The following is a 17,179-nucleotide window of genomic DNA, read 5'->3' as shown; positions in this document are numbered from 1 at the left end:
TGTGTTACATTCGCAAATGTATATGTAACGATAAAATCTGTTTCAACTATGTGTTACGCTGAAAGTAATACAGGTCTGCCCTTAATGCTGTAGACCTGGGGCCCGTTTCACAATGTGATCGTTGCTCTACAAGTGTCGTAAATCTGTGTTAAAGTATGGTAGTTAAGATCACCCTAGTCGATCACGATCGCAATACGAAACGGGGCCCCGACTCAGGATGGGTCATACGTGAGTGCCTTCAGACACAACATGTATTCCAAGTCAAGGGTCATTCTCGTGATGTGTCATCAAGTGAACCATTGCAATATTGGAACACGCGGAATGCGATTGACGGAGTTTCTGTTAGGTTTGCTTGAACATTAGCAGGATTACGTTCACGAAGCAAGTGAGTATGTATTTCCACGAAGCAAGTGAGTTGAGTTTCAGACCCCACTCAGCAAAATTCGAGCTATATGACAGAGATCCAGTGATTAACAGCAGGAGCATTGATCTACGGAATTGGGATACTTAGATATGTGCCAACGACAGCAACAGAAACAGCAACAACAACGCCTTGCATATTACTGACACAACAACAAGGTACTAGGTGTTCGTCTGATGTCATTTACAAGTGCTGAATGTTTGAATATTGCTGCTACCACCTAAGATCTGTCCTCAGATTTGCGCACGGAGCTTCCACCATCACCTGGGCGATCCTCCTGCTTGTTGCAGCTGGACTTCCAAGAGGGGGTTCACACAGACAACCGTGTTCGTCCGTTGTCACTGCAGACTTCAGACATAACAGCGTGGCCTAAATACATCATTCCACTGTTTGGACTGTTTGGTAACACTGTACATAGTGACCCAGTTGTCCTGTGTCGATCATGTACGTACACTCAGTCCTAAGGCCTGAATTAATAATTGATACAGAACAGTTTGTTACCAGCATGTCCGTTATTCCTTAACATAATTAAAAAACACGATATAGAACAGTGCTTGTCTGTCAGTGTTCAGGTCACTAATATTTTACTGAAATATGAAAAATACTTTAAATAACAGACGAGATACATCAGATATTTCTGTATAATGGTATCATGTCCGCAACTATTGGCATAGTTCCCTTACAAGAAACGATAGAATTATAACAAAATGTACAGAACAATACTCCTCAGCTTGATTATCCCCCGTTCTCAAATGGACAATAAAGACTGTCAGTACTTTTAACCGAACAGATCAACGCTTTGAATAACTGAAACAAAAGAGGCACTTCTGGGAAATCTTTCAACAATAGATCGATAAGAATCTAGTTTATCAAAAATTGGAAGATAATCCGTTCAGATATGCAAAAGATACCCACATCTATATTGTTATTTCACAAAAACAATAGCCGTATTAAAGCTACATCAAACGAACCGCTTAAGAGCCTAATGGGATGTTTATCTCACACATGTTTGTTTTTTTAAAAGTAAAAGGAAAGCGGAACACAAAGCCACGTGTACTTACAGGGCTTTTATTATACTGAAAATAAAAGAGTACTTGTTTCTTATTTTTCCAATGGTAAATTTACTTCCGGTTTTGCCGGGTAGTTGTGTACATGATATTAAGAACACTCAATAAGTAAACAAAAGCTAAAAAAATATAACCAGTACGTATACGCACCAGACCCTTAATGAGAAAAAAATCATTCACATAATCATAGGAAATATCTGCTAAAAGCTGGAGTCCATTGTAGAATTCGTCATTTGTGTTTATGAATCACTACTGAGTAGTGATAACAGGTGCTCGCGCAAAAATTCCAGCCTCAGCTGTGGCACCTGTTACAAACACATGCATAGTCAACACAGTAGTTCACCGGAACGCCTCCATAACATTTATGCAGGACTAGTGTAGTATTTGTTGCTTGCTGTGAGGAAAACATATCGTTCATGTTTATGTTTAAGCTTTTATATTTATATGTTAGATAAACACAATATTTCGCTTGATGACGTATAATCTCGTGCTTGAGTATCATGGTCACATTTTACTTCAGACACGAGGAGATTCTGCAGATGCTGACCACTGCGGATATTACCGAACTGACTCGCGTAGCCGTTTCTGTTGTACATAAAAAATCAAGCAACAGCATTCATTCTGAAAGTTTATTAAGAGTCTAATCAATGATTGTCCAATTCATTTTCAACACAGGTCACAAATATTGGTTTCGTTCATTCATATTGCAAGCAAATACGTAGAGTATACTCACCATGAATACATGTTAAAGCGTTTTGATTAAACCTCATACATGTCAATTAACACAAAATATATGAAACCATACTGATCATTTTCAGATTATTTTTACATCATTATAACATTAATTAATCAAAGCAACATATTCCTTTCCATATACATTCATATAAAAACGTTTCTAAAAGCAGAGTTACATTTCCGACTACCGTACTTCCCATAATAAGCGCCGCCCCATCTTAAACGCCTGGTCTGAAAGTTTGCTAACTAAATAAGGGCACGGGCATGCGCACTTGTTAGAGGAAATAAGGTATATCAGGAACGTGTGTTTATGAATCAGTATCAAAATGACGAGATACCAGACGTTCGAGGATGGGCATAGTCTGTCCCACCTGTAGTGCAGGTTTGAAACACATGAAAAGGTAAGTCATATTTTTAATTGAAAAAGACACGTGAAAAATTTTAATGTATTCGCCTAAAAATAGAATGACATCGGACATTCACTGAAATGTACAATTTAGGAATGAAGCCGCACACTAATTAAATATATACTTTTATAATCACATTTTGGCTTTTGTGAGAGAACGTTCCAAAGTTGGAATTGATTTTAAATAAACCTTAAAAGGAATGGTAAATACACAGATGCTTTTGGGTTCAAAGGTCACATGATCATAAGAATAATATCACATTTCAAAGTAGCACCGGTTCTTAACTTAACTTCTTCTTGCTTACATACAGAGGCATAGGTCATATAGGCACACTATGATGGTTTGAAGCTTTAATCATGTCATGACTGTTTCCCACAAAATTTGATTTCAAAGAATGTTGCTACAGTGCACAGACGGAAATAATCAAATCTGTGCAGCATTATACCACATTTAAAAGTTTAAAAATCAGGGAAGCACTATTCGTCATGGTAATTAAATAACATTCAATATCACACAATTACCTCTGTAATTCTTTCCGGTGATATTCCCTTAGCCACGGCTATAATTTTATTTGGTTCGAGTTAATTTTAAAGCAAATGAAAAAAAGCTAATGCATTCCGATTGGTTTCAAGAATTTGTTCCATTTCTACTTTGTTTTAGCCCTCATGAAACTAATAACACATGAAAAACAGCCTAGGAAATTGGTTACAGTCATGGTTATTCAATGTAATTCGCTGTTAGATGAGGACAAAAGCCGGTGGAAGAGCAGTCCTTCCTGATTACCAAAAGAAGTGCAAAATGTAGTCAGTGTATGAAAATCTCCTAATCCGTTTGTCCGCATCATGTCAAACACATTACCATTGAGAAAACACAACGGTGTCTCATTCAATGTGTTTGTAGCCAAATGTTTTGTCTGAGATTGTAAACCTAACCACACAGTCTTCTTTGAGTGGCATTTTAGAAGTCAGAAGACAGATAGAACAAGTATGTATGGATGACAACTTCTTTCATTCTAGCACACGACGTTTCGATGAATTCATGTTTGAAAACAATGCATGAACCTGTATGAACCTCTAGAATTAGAGAAGTTGTCATCAATGTATACTTGCTCTGTCAAACCACACTGTGCTGGGTATTCTGTTCAGTCATATATAGAAACTCTGTCCAAGCAGCTAGCATGTTAATAATATTATAACTTAAGATCTAAGCAAAAGAGTTTTATGTAGGAAATATAAATATGTATATTGATTACACATAGACGTTTGTATGAGTTGTCATAGATATGCTATAACCGATCCATCAGCATTGCGTGTATGTGCAACAATCAATGTAACAAACGTATCGCACCATAACATCGGTCTCTAGGTAACACGTGTTTCACAACTCAATACACAGTGAGATACAGATGTATATCTACCCGCCAAATCACTTTAAAATATTTTATAATAGTCTTAATTCATGGATACTGTTAAAGTTTAGTTAAATATATGGGTAAAACTTGTAATATATAATTTCACTAACCAATCATGTACCAACATCAAGTTATTGGGGAAAGGTACGCTAATGGCACCGGGTGTTTGGGAAACGGTTGATCACGGTGTCCACAGTCAAAACTCGCATATATATTAATAACCAATGCTAATGAAACCAGTGATCATCAGTTGTGTTTCATGCTTTCATTTCAATTTGTAATCATTTAAATGAAAACCTAAACAAATTGAAGACGATGGAGATGTATTTCGAGTGGTCGCGATCCAAAGTGGTAATATTAGCTAGGACGCCATATGATACTGTACGAACAAATATGTATGCAGGCAATACACAAACCATTCTTTTTTACATATTAGGGTTGCAAGATGAAAGGATGCTCTACTTCATCCGACAATTATACAGAGAGTGTATATACATAGCGCCGTTACAAACACTAGTGTTTTGGATTACCATTAACAAGCAGCATTATTCACAGGGTATTTGTCAAGTGCTTATGTATTACCTCTACGGCATTACCACCGAATTTTCAACACTGATACCGGAAGTTAGAGAATGTTAGGTTTACAACCAAGGTAATAACATGTAAAATGGTCAAATGTTTGCGTTTGATACACTGGTGAAATTTTATACACTCAATGTGAAGGAAACGACTTCTAATGTATTCAAACATTCGTGAAGCTAGTGACCACAAACGAAAGTATTGGAATGGTATTTTCATAGAAGGGGTTCCAACTTAATTGTTACATAGGGAAACTGTTTGGTCATCTGTTTACGACCATTAGGAAAGGAATCGTAAAATCGCCAATGCACATACATTGTATTTGAATAACTCCAGCTGTAAGCCATTTCACGAAACATTAATATGTGATGAAAGACAATGTGTGAATGTTTGAGCGTGTCCGCGTGTGAGTGAATGAGTGTGTGTGCGCGTTTGGGATGTGTGTGGTGTGAGTTTTTGTGTGTGCGCGCGCTTGTGTGTCTGTGTCTGTCTGTGTGCGTGTGTGTGTATGTGTGTCTGTGTGTGCGTGCGTGTGTGACATCTATTGATAAATTATAAAGCTTACGTTAGATGAAGAACACACGTGTGGTCATGTCGTTTGACACAATTACTCTTATTCTTCCAAAAGGTACTGTTCGTGTTCCATATCATATTTGAGTTGTGTCGGTATTCTTTGTAAATGGTAAATGATCTACTCCTACAAAGTGAACGTGACGCGATGTGATGACGACCTTGATGACAATCTTGCACATAAACCATGTATTCATTAAAGCTACACGTGTCACCTTCTAAGATTCATCCATTCCAAAAAATCCAAGTCACAATATTTACACCAATATATATACATACAATAATCACCTTATATCATGTACATATCTTCCTTGTTACAAGCTTTATTCAATAATGCAGCTGTGGAATAGATATGTAATTCCCCCAAATCCAGAACCTCTGTGAATGTCTTACATTCGCCTGATTTATACGTCATCTTCTTTATTCGCATTTTAGGGTCTGTGTCATTGCTTGTTTATCTCAGTGAACAAACCTAATACACGTACATCACGCGAACACATCTGTCCAACACTTTAGAACTTCCATCGAGAGTAGGACACCCAGTATACCACATTGAAGATGAAAAACGACACCGGAAACACCACTCTAGATGTTCTGTCAATCTGACTAACACTGTTAATATAACCATCATTAGTCTTCTTCTTCTTGAAGCCGTAGTATCGCTTTGTTTGGGTCAGACAGTGAATACAATCGCACAGCTTGGCCACGATGGTTGCCCTCAGGCTGTGGTCAGGCACTGTCTTGTGTATGTGCCTTCCGTCCACTCCATTGGACTCCAGGTCTTGATGTTCTTCAGTCTGCAAAAATGGGAAAGTTAGCATTTAAAGACCACAGAGGCGTTAATACTTTCAGAATATGTTTTAAAATTGATTGTTGAGAAAGACAATGCCTACCAAATAGTTATATTTTAAGCACCTATAATGGTGTGTATTCCCTCATGGTACAACCACCTCGCCCCCTCTTCTATCATGGGTTGATGTGTGGCGGAGTAGCCTAAAGGACAAAGCCCTCGATCGTCATGCCGAAGACCCGGGTTCGATTCCCCATCTGGATACAATGTGTGAAGGCCATTTCTGTTGCCCCCTTCCTTGGAATATTATCAAAGAGGCTAAAACCTTAACCCACACAATAATTATGTGTTCAAAAGAGCTTCATTACTAAGCTGATGACAAAATATTTTACCCTTTTTTCTCCTTGTTGAACCTTTATGCAAATATAATGTGTCACTATGACCTAAAATCATTACCCAAGGAGATATGAAGCATGTCAAATTGCCGGATACGATAAGACTTGATGGCGATTTAGATAGCAAGTGTTCCGACATAATTGGAGTCATTTCTGACTTGAGTGTTATAGCAAATAGGCAACCATCTTCGCAATCCTATGTAATCCTGCTCCATACGCTATCTTGTGATTGTGTTGTACCAAATTCTGATTGTTGTTTTTTTTTCTTTTTCCTTTCTGAAAATGTAAGATGTTACCTGACTCGGTCTATTAGCCAAGACGAATAAAGCAAACAAAATGGTTGGCGCCACTGGTATTGAGTAAATTATTAATCATAATTATTATCCACAAATTCAAGAATTAAAGGACAAATACGAATCATGTTACGTCAACGACATCACGCATAATCACTTTGTGAAATATGAAATTGCTTTTTAATATCAACTTCATTAAGATCGTCTCGACCACATATCAGGCTTTGAGACTATTTACATGTTTAATCAAATCTAAGGCATCTTAATTCGTTACACATAATGGTAACCTTGTGTTCCCAATTGCAGCACTGATGAAATGTACAGCGATACAAAACCTTCATTTCTCTTTTGCAGAACAGAGAATGGGTCCTAATGAGTAATCAATACTTAACGCGGAGAGCATTGTACTCGAATATGACGTGTCTGATAGCAGTCTTTCAAATCTAAATGGTCTCTTTGAGGCATCTATTTCTTATACCGTGGGATAATATTGACAAAGTGGATTCAGAGCGGGGTTTCCAAAGACTTAGGTTGATTAAAAAACCCAACTGCCTCAAGAGAGAATTGTATCACATTAGACATGCATAATCACACCACTGTATTCGATTACGTTTGCAGCTAATTTACGTGTTGTTAATTTCAACTCGTTGAATTAAAAAGATTGATGTTTTCAAAAGCCTTTTCATATTTTATATTACTATACACACACCACAGATTCAACTGCTTAACGCTGACGCCTTCTAAGTGACGCTACAACTAGTTATCTTCTACGGTATCACGACATGGTCAAAAGGGTGTTGCAACGTGACAGCAGCACACAGCGTATATGTGTTATTTTAATATGTATGGATTGAGGAGGTAGAACACGCGAGGTCGTTATTGTACATTTCAACATTTCCAACTTCATTTAAGCATCTGCTAAATGATAAATAGAAGGTCGTTTTGATGGAAGTTTAACGATAAGCTAAAATGTGCATGGTTTACGCCGTTTTTTGTTGTTGTTTCTTTTGGTAAATCCCAATGGTGTCATGGCGGGGAACACCAGAGAAAGACTTAGAACTCGAACGTGAGAACTCGAACTCGGGTATTTTCCTTTACCCCTAAGCTACTCCACACCCTCCTTAAGACTGACACACCGGACGTTATTTACGTCGTGTTAGTTTACTTAATTCAGGTATCACCATACCTTCTGTTAATACTAATACTGGTTCAGTATTTAGAGAAATATATAATGCAATAATTACCTCCTCGAACACACTGTCATCATCATCATCATCGCTGGACTCGTACAGTAAAGGTTCCCCGGTGCCGTATTTGGTAAAGTAATGGACAAAGGCGAACTCAAGTATGGTGGCCAAAACAAAGGCAAAACAGACGCCGATATAGAGGTCAATGGCTGTGATATAGGATATCTTAGGGAAATCAGTCTTGTTCTCAATCCCGCAAATCGTCATGGTCAAAACGGTTAGCGTTCCTGAAAACACATTGCAACATTGTCGGTATGTGTATTAGTAGTACACCAACACAACGATCCGCATGAAAGCACATTGAAACACTGACGATAAAAATATGTATTCGTGAAATGAAGAACGCAGCTATCTGCAATAGAGCATATTGCAACATTGACAGTACATAGTATGACTGAAATAGCCAACAGAGTTCATTTAGAAGCACTCTTGCAATATTCACAGTGTTTGTACGAGTGACATAAGTCAACAGAATTTAGTTAGAAAGCGCACTAGCACTATTGGCGGCATAGATATGTATGTATCATTTAACAGCACAAGACAATAACCCGGATGAAGCAGCAGCAATAACACTGACGGAGCTGTGCTGAACAAAACCATTTCATCAAAAAGGTCAAGAACATTCGACACAAGACATAAAACAGAGTAGTTGCATTTTACGTTTATTATTTTTCGATGATGTTAAAGCTACAGTGTGTCTGATATCACTCATCTTAATCCAAATCAACCTTACTGTTAGTGATTATCTTAAGGTCAAGAGACAATGTCTCTGTTTCCCATAAAGCATTAGCTACAGCATCAGCACCTTAACTGGAAACGGCTATCAGGTTACAGCGTCAAGTCCCCTTTAAACAATATTGTTGATACAACCTTGTTCGACCCTCTCGTTATCGTGTCATCAACAATGAAACACAGACGTAGGTACGGGTTATCCACAGACAATCAGCGATCTCAAACACTATTACCATCAACGGAATGATGGCGCGATTAATACCAATTGTATACAAAGTTCTTCTTTTCGTAATAGTCAATGATGTGTCACCTTAGCGGTACCGTTTTTATTGCTGACTTGATTTATATATCCGGGGCGACACCATCGTCTGACCATCAGCCCCCGCCATCGTAAATCACCTTCTTCCCCTCTACCCAATCTCTGCAAGTCCCCCAAATCAGATACTGCCGCTGCGTTGCTACATGAAATATGTTTCACTCACTTTACATTTGACAACCCTATCCTTGCTTGCAGTGCCTTTGCCCCTATACCGACCCAGCGAGCCAAATTAAATGTTATATTAAGCCTGCAGGAGGCAATCAAAGCAGCAAGCTTCAACCATACCCGCATCGGGGGAAATTATCAAACTCCAATAATTTGTATTTGCCAAGAAGAATTTTACCACAAGACTTAGCCAAAACGGGAGAAAGGTGCTTGCTCGTTCCGTGTTAAACGCTCGAGACTGCAGTGTAGCTACATCAATCATGGATACATGAGGTATTGCATGAGATCTGGCGTCCAGTATTTATATTGTGCTATCACCGTCTCGTAACTCGTCTGAACTATTTAAATGAAAATCATGTCTAATCGCCCATGCGTCGTATTTTCAATTATTCCGGTTTCTGGCTGTCTACTCATTGCTGGATGGCTGTCATATTCTGTATATCTTTGCATGTTGTTCCGTTGCCTGGAATGTTGTGTCTAGATCAAACACTTCTCCTGAGTCACGCGTCGTCTTGGTGTCCCAGTTAGTCGTTCAATGGCATAACATGAACAAAGTCTAAGCGAACTCCACACCGTATCTTAGTAAATCGTATCTGCACCACGACAAGTTCAATGTTATGGGGGCACACAGTGTGAATCAACACCGGCTTGATTAACACTGAATTGAGAAACCACAGTTATACTTAACCCGCCCAAACAGATTGTGTATAAGAGATTTTAATTTGTATAAACTGTGACGGTTTCAATTATAAAACACAATTTCATAAAGATAAAAGTGTCTTAATTTATACAACTTTCTGTCGCACTGCGGTTACGAATATAGTCACCGAGAAATCCCCGCTGGGATCTCGTGTTCGAACTGATGCCAGGCAATCTATGCTGGTGGTAAGAGGCGACGCAATATAATGTAGAGGGTGGTCAAGCTCCCCGACTTATTTGTTGGCGTGTTCGCACCCCAAAGTGTGGCTCGTTACTTAACGTCACAGGACCTTGTGGTTCTACGTCATTTAATTTAGATGAAAAATGCTTGAATACGGCGTAAAAATTACATACGGTTGTAAGCTAAGTTGTCAACTACTTGTATATATAATGTGCATGTGGAATCGTGATACTATATTTTTCACATACACGCGCGCGAGCACACATACAGAGATAGGTAGATAGATACTTGAGATAGATAGATATACACACACAATGACACGTAATGACCACTTTCTGACAATAGATTTGACAAAGAATCAAGTAATCAAAACAAAACTTCTCAAAAACTCAAACTTTAAACTGCCACGTCATTGAGCATGAATGTTTACTTTTACTCAAAATTCCTGCTCTGGAGGCTGTAAATGAATAACAGTAAGTTTTGAGTATCATGACACAAAATTTAACTCACTGTGACTTAATTCGGCTTATTCTGATCGATATTAAAATAACTCGCCCATGGGATCCTCATTATGGTATCAATATTTGCCACACAAACTGACCATTTGTTTTCTCCCAGATCTTATTCAAACAGTAATCTATATCAGTGAAATGTATCGCTGAAATAAATTCCTCAAGGTTATCTCTGTGGAGCATCAATAAACTATCTCTAGCTTATTTGGAAGTAAATATCGAATACGGTCGTGTTGTGCAGTACTCACAGTCACAGTCTACAGCGAAAGCTACTTAGCTTTACGTCACAATCAGGTATTGTGGAAAACGATCTGTGTCGAGTGAATGAGTGTGGTTCTACGCCGCCTTCAGCAATATTCCAGCAATATCAGGGCGAGAGACACCAGAAATAGGGCTCACAGATTGCCCCACGTGGAGTCGAACCCGAGCCAAACCTTGAACCATCGGACTCTCTGTATCGTTTGAACAAAGCATGGGAGGAAAAAACGGCCATGGAAATATGAATACGCGATGCCATTTAGAAAGCGGTCAGACTTTTTGGGTGCCAGACTCTGTGGGTTCGAATTCTGTATGGTACTCAACAAAACAAAAGTACCACAATCTTTTCTGAGAAAGTGTAATCAGACATATTGGAAGTCATGGATATAATTGTCATAAAACATCAAAATCTACCCGGAACATGGGAAAAACACTAGAAAGCCACATTTAAGAAAAAAATCATTTGAAAATGGTGTGGCTCCACCGGCAATGGGCATGGTTGAGAGATCGTGTGAAAGTGGTTGTCCCGGCAGTGCTAGTCCATGTTCCCGTAAATGCAGGATACCAAATGAGGATACCTCACGAAGGTACTTTAACTTTACTTTAGCATTTTAACTTATGGGAAGATCAAAGGAATTCAATGGCTGGTCCTTTCTGATAACTGTTCGAGATCAGAGCTATTGTTGCTTCAGTAATTATGTTTGCATTCGTGCTAAAAACAATTCAGAATGACCATTTATTACACGATAATACTTATTATACTTACTTATCAACAGTCACGCGTGTTTCATGGCTGCTTTAAGACTAGAGATAAAAGTTTTGTGCAAATGTCTCTGCTGCTGCTGCAATATACGATTCATACTAACCAAAGTACTTTACATGAAGACACAAATACAAAAACTACAAATAGAATTCTCTGAAGAGCAAAAGCTAAAATTGCCCTTTTCCATACAATGACCTATTAGCATGTATCAGATCATATTTTATGCATAGGAATTAAGATAATACCATCTAAAATAAACGCCGAGATTGCGAGAGATTAGTGCTAACTAAAATCTTCAACGAGAATAAAGAAGTTTCCCATCATATGTTAACTAAAAAACAAAGGACAAGTCACGAAGACATTAACGTTTTATCTATTGTGGTCAGTGGGGGACGCTTATTTGAAAAACATGGTAATGCATCTCTTACTCATTATGACTTTCGTTTGAACGAGGTTTGTACCTAAAATATTGCTTTAGCGGCAATAGGTAATTTTCAAACGTGGCTTTCCCGGGTGGACACCGTTTAATTGAGATTATTACCCGCGTGTGTTTTATTATCGGAAATTTCACATTTTTGTAATCAAAGTGTTTGATATGCAAGTTCTTATTAAGATTTCAAAGAGTTGGAGTTGGAGATGGAGGATAACTAAATTAACGGCTTACGCTTCATTAGGGGGTTTTACGGTACACATATTGAGAAATGTCACAATGTGACAAACCTGATGTCCGATGCGATTCCTCATATTTATTTGTACCAAACGTTCCGGACTTGTTTCACGTGGACAATGGACTAGCATTTGCATGTAAGGTACTAAATACGCTCACCTTCTCTCTAACGCCTAGCATTATCCCAATTTTAACAGTGATTCATAATGATACGCTCATGATATTGTCGAAAATATACGACCGCCATTAGAGTAATAACCTCTGTACCAGGTAATGTCATTATTACGATAATCACTGTTTCACCTTAAACATGACACGTATTTGCGTGATCAGCCCAATTTATCAAGTAGTACCAATGGTTGGTGTTTGGTTGTTTAACGCCCCAATGTTACAGACATATTTCCATGGTCTAGAAATACTAGAGTCTGGATCAGACAATCCAGTGATCAACAGAATGAAGATTGCTCTAAGCAAACGAGAAAACGTTAATTAAGAAGTGATAGTTTATATTGCTAGTATATAGGCATTAAAATGCAATAATTTACTTCCATGTGTATAATTATAGTGCATATTGCAGCTATCATTAACCTGGTGATACTGTCCCGAGTGGTTTGTAGTCTTTAACAATAATACTATATGAATAATATACTATGTAATAGTTGCATGTCGTTTTATCCCTTCATCGATTCACATGGCGCATTCTGCACGTTGTGTTCGAAGGAACAGCACCCTCCGGATTTGTAAAGTAGTTTTCACTAAACTTTGGGAAGGCAGATGATAGTGCAAACAGTTGTCCTATGGGATGTTATGGGAGGCAGATGATAGTGCAACCAGCTGTGCTATGGAATACTATGAAAGGCAGATTATAGTGCAACCAGTTGGAATGCCATTATACGAAAGTCATATGACAGTGTAGACAGTTGTCCTATTAAATGCTGTCATATGGAAGACAGATAACGGTGCAACCCGTTGTGCTACGGAATGCCATCATATGTAAGGCAGCTGAGAGTGCAACCATTTGTGTTATAGCAGGCTAAGGAAGGCAGCTGCCAGTACAACCGGTGCAGATACGAGTGCAACTGATTGCGCTATTGAATATGGCTCTCAGGTGATGAGAGTGTAACCGGTTGTGCTATAGAATGCTGTGGAAGGCAGGTGAGAGTGCAGCCAATTGTGCTATAAAATGTTGTGGAAGGCAGTTGAGAGTGCAACCAGTTGTGCTATAGATTGCAATGGAGGTGGAAGGCAGTTGAGAGTGCAACCAGTTGTGCTATGGAATGCTTTGGATAGCAGATGACAGTTGTGCTGTGGTAGGCTAGGGGAAGCAGATGACAGTTGTGCTGTGGTAGGCTAGGGGAAGCAAGCGGCAACGCAACCGGTTGTGCTGGTGAAAGTTCCAATATATTTTCAATGAAAGACTGTGCAACCCAAGATGAAAGTGCACATTTTTGCATTGACGACAACGCACTTATTTTTGCTATGGAAAATGTGCACACAACATGGCATTCCTTCTAGTGACACTGAACATGGTAAGTTTAAGCCTTCGAGTTGAAGTACTAGTGATTATATATGCTTCGACGGTACTGCGTGTTAAGGTAATGGATGATGATGTGTCGATCCTGTCTCACCTAGAGCGATTCTGTCGGCCGTGGCCTCTCTGTTGATCCAGAAGGCCACCCAGGACAGGATAACGAGTAAGGCACATGGCACGTACACCTGGATGATGAAATAGCCAGCATGGCGGTACAGATGGAACTTCACCTTCAGGATAGTGTGGGGAGCTGGAACAGACCAAGTGTATCAATGACCTACTGAAGGGTATTGCCAGTGAGGTTTATAAGCTGTAATATCACTCCGGTATGAATTGATTGGTGCATTGCAACTTCTTGATATCAACGTGACGTTTTGGCACACCCATACTTATGACTTATTTGTTTCACCTGAATCGAAACGATGCGTTGGTGGAAACATAAATGGAATCAATAGACGAATCTAACTTCGTGCAGAGGATTACATATTTAAGTTATCACTGATTCAGTTGACGCAAATAAATATATCTTTAAAGACAGGTTACTGTGTTTTTGTTGGGTTGGGTCTATTGGTTTTTAATTGACATCACTGTGCTATAAATGAACCTCTGACATGATAAATACATACATAAGGCTATGAGTTTTCATCTTCAACTGAAAATATAAGCAAGAACCAATATGGATTTTTACCTATTGATAAATATAATGTTCTTATATATCGCTCCCATACATATATGCATGGGTCAAAGACATGACTATGTTAAGATACTATAAAAATTATAATTTTATGTTGTCCAAAACGTTAGTTGAAAAGACCGCTCCTCATTCATATGACATCTTCATTTTTGTGGACAAAAGTGTACAGTTATCCTCTCTTCTTGTTTTCAATATAAATTATTAGGGAAGGTGTTAATTATTAATAAATATATTTCATAGGGCCATTAATGAGTTTGCTTGAGTTAATAAGGCTAAATGCAGATGGACAACGTGGATCACAGCTTGTAGGTACGTGTTTTCAAAGCACATGTAGATAGCATACATGCATATGTACATACCTCCTTTGATGTTGCCTGTATAGTTGGACAATGGACTCCCTATGAGATCAAACTGAGACAACCAGATGTCTTTCCCAAATTCCACCGACTTTCCATCTTTACCATAACGCCACTGGTATACAACGTCCTCAGTGGAATACGCAACTGAAAGTATAAACCAGAACACTATAGCTACAGAATGGCAATACCTAATGTAACAATGAAATGCCAACACACTGTCAAACAAACATGTCTATTGTTTTAATCTATACATATCAACTTACTTTTAATAAAATGAAGTTAAAGATTGAGAAGCGAAGTAAACTTTTCCGCTTGACTGAGTCTAACATGTCTTATTGTCAAATCAAGATAAGGTACGTTAGCAATATGATACGAAAAAACCAATTGCACTTGCTCTTGGGCAGCAATCAAAGAATACTTCTACATGATTGCATTTCCTGATCTTTTCATTCTTTTAAACTATTGATCGCTTATCAATTCGCAAAGTACACAGCAAATGAGAATCTTAGATCAAATCAATATGTCTGCTTTTTCTTTCCACTCTTACATTCAAACGAATACCGGTTTTACCAACGGTTTATTGAAAATATTCATTCTTAACAGGTTTACAAAACCATAAATATCTTTTTACACACTGTTGCAAAAAGTATTGATATTTACATAAGCATGGTCAAATTAAAGAACGGGTTTTCGGTTTTCAATTACCTATACTTTTGTGTCGTTTACGCTACATTTATACCACGACATTTGCACTTGGATTTCGTATCTTAAAACAAAACCAAAAAAAACCCGAATTTATACGAATGAAACGGAGACTGTGCACAAAGTTACCCGTATCAAATTAGGGTTAAAAAGCTAACTAGGCGTGTTGCCTGATATCATTTTAATCGATTGACAACCAGACACATGCCTTGTTTAACACCAGAGCGGAGGGAGGGAGCAATTGGTATGTTACGGACACAAAAGCATGTGTTTACGACTATGGGAGGCTCCAAATAAACCATCCATACACGTCTAGGACAGACTGGCAGTACTGCAGACAGGACAAAGAGTAATATACTGAGGGTCTCTACGCTACATGAAGGCCGGTATTTACGGGTGATGCGCTTGTGGAACCGATACGCCAACAGCATTGGACATCCAGTCAGCAGACAGAGTGTGTGACCAGACCTTTCCGCATTCATTGTCTCTGTGCCGATCGACCTTTCAAGGTCATGGCGTTGACGTGGCAACACCGATGTGCCAGAAGGAAATGAACCAAGGCTGTGCCACTCTCTCAGCAGCGAAACTGGCGAATAGTGAACTTTGGTGACGAACGAAAGTTCCAGCACTTCAAGATCTGTCCCCAAATGAGAACCTTTGGGAATAACTGGGACGTCGTATTTGGAAACGCCCAAATCAGCTATTAACGAGGAGACAGCTGCTCTGCTAAAATAATGGTGTCGAATCCCTAATCATGACGTCAGGAGACTCAGCTACTCAGCTCGATGCCGGGTTCGTGCCTGCAACACTGCTAGAGTTGTGCAATATGTGCTGACCAGAAAATTGTAAAATGTCGCAGTCAAATTTCATTGGTGATCGAATACTAGATAATGCAGCCTAGTATCAATCATGTGATATTAGATCACGAGAAGCGTGACTGTGTTTTTTTCTTCTTGTTACCCTTCCATACTGTTGGTGAATGATTGATCTTGCAATAAAACATTTAATGTTACCATATTTTGTTTACGTTTTTGTTTAGACTAGAAAAATATTTGGTGGCGTTTCTGTTAGACGCTAGTTTAGTAACGCGTGTTTGCAGTTTATTGTGCCACTACTCATTGAGAAGATGTTAGACAGTTAAAACTCTAAGAGACAACTCTACATATATCCTGGGCAAGTGATGCACCCGGATGTCAACTTCAATAAGACGCTTAAACACATCAAGTATCATTTGAACATGTAGTATAAGCGCAACGTGCCATGATTTCATCTTGTAAGAATCCCCGGGAGCAGCACATAAACCGAAGTAATGGCTGCAATAATCGTACCAGTAAAACGCTTTTTACGACGCCAATAACAGGAGACTAACAACAGGAATGTTTTATCTACGAAGGGATATTTAATCTGATGTAAAACAGAATTATTTGCACTTGACCGATGTCTTTATTCTAATGAAAGCTGTCTCATTTGTGTTTTGAATAAAAGTTTTATGAGATTCTCGTTTCTTTTGGAGGTCAGTATATATCCTCACAAATAAAACCCTACGGTCATAAATCATCACCCTGACTTTCCTGAGCATGAAATTGCCATGTTTTGGGCACCTTAAGTGAAAATCGAACAATATTCTTGAAGACAGTGATTGCATCAGAACTTGTTATAGCCGTAAGGTGTGGAGGTTCGAA

General features: G+C 38.6%; 1 protein-coding gene across 1 annotated transcript in view; it reads right to left on the bottom strand.

Annotated features, from left to right (window-relative positions):
- Nucleotides 1-17,179, bottom strand: part of LOC137272101 (gamma-aminobutyric acid receptor subunit alpha-6-like) — a 112,864-nt gene that overhangs the window by 4,269 nt on the left and 91,416 nt on the right. Inside the window, exons 6-11 of the mRNA XM_067804462.1 lie at nt 14,796-14,939; nt 13,840-13,992; nt 7,913-8,142; nt 5,710-5,987; nt 2,004-2,073; nt 1,742-1,793 (exon numbers count right to left, since the gene is read on the bottom strand). Of these exons, the coding sequence (XP_067660563.1) occupies nt 1,742-1,793; nt 2,004-2,073; nt 5,710-5,987; nt 7,913-8,142; nt 13,840-13,992; nt 14,796-14,939 (927 nt within the window). The remainder of the gene's footprint in view (nt 1-1,741; nt 1,794-2,003; nt 2,074-5,709; nt 5,988-7,912; nt 8,143-13,839; nt 13,993-14,795; nt 14,940-17,179) is intronic.

The sequence above is a fragment of the Haliotis asinina genome, chromosome 2, assembly GCF_037392515.1.
Source record: "Haliotis asinina isolate JCU_RB_2024 chromosome 2, JCU_Hal_asi_v2, whole genome shotgun sequence".
Lineage (NCBI taxonomy): Eukaryota > Metazoa > Mollusca > Gastropoda > Lepetellida > Haliotidae > Haliotis > Haliotis asinina.
The sequence above is the reverse complement of the archived record's forward strand: the minus strand, read 5'-3'. Positions and strand labels throughout refer to the sequence as shown.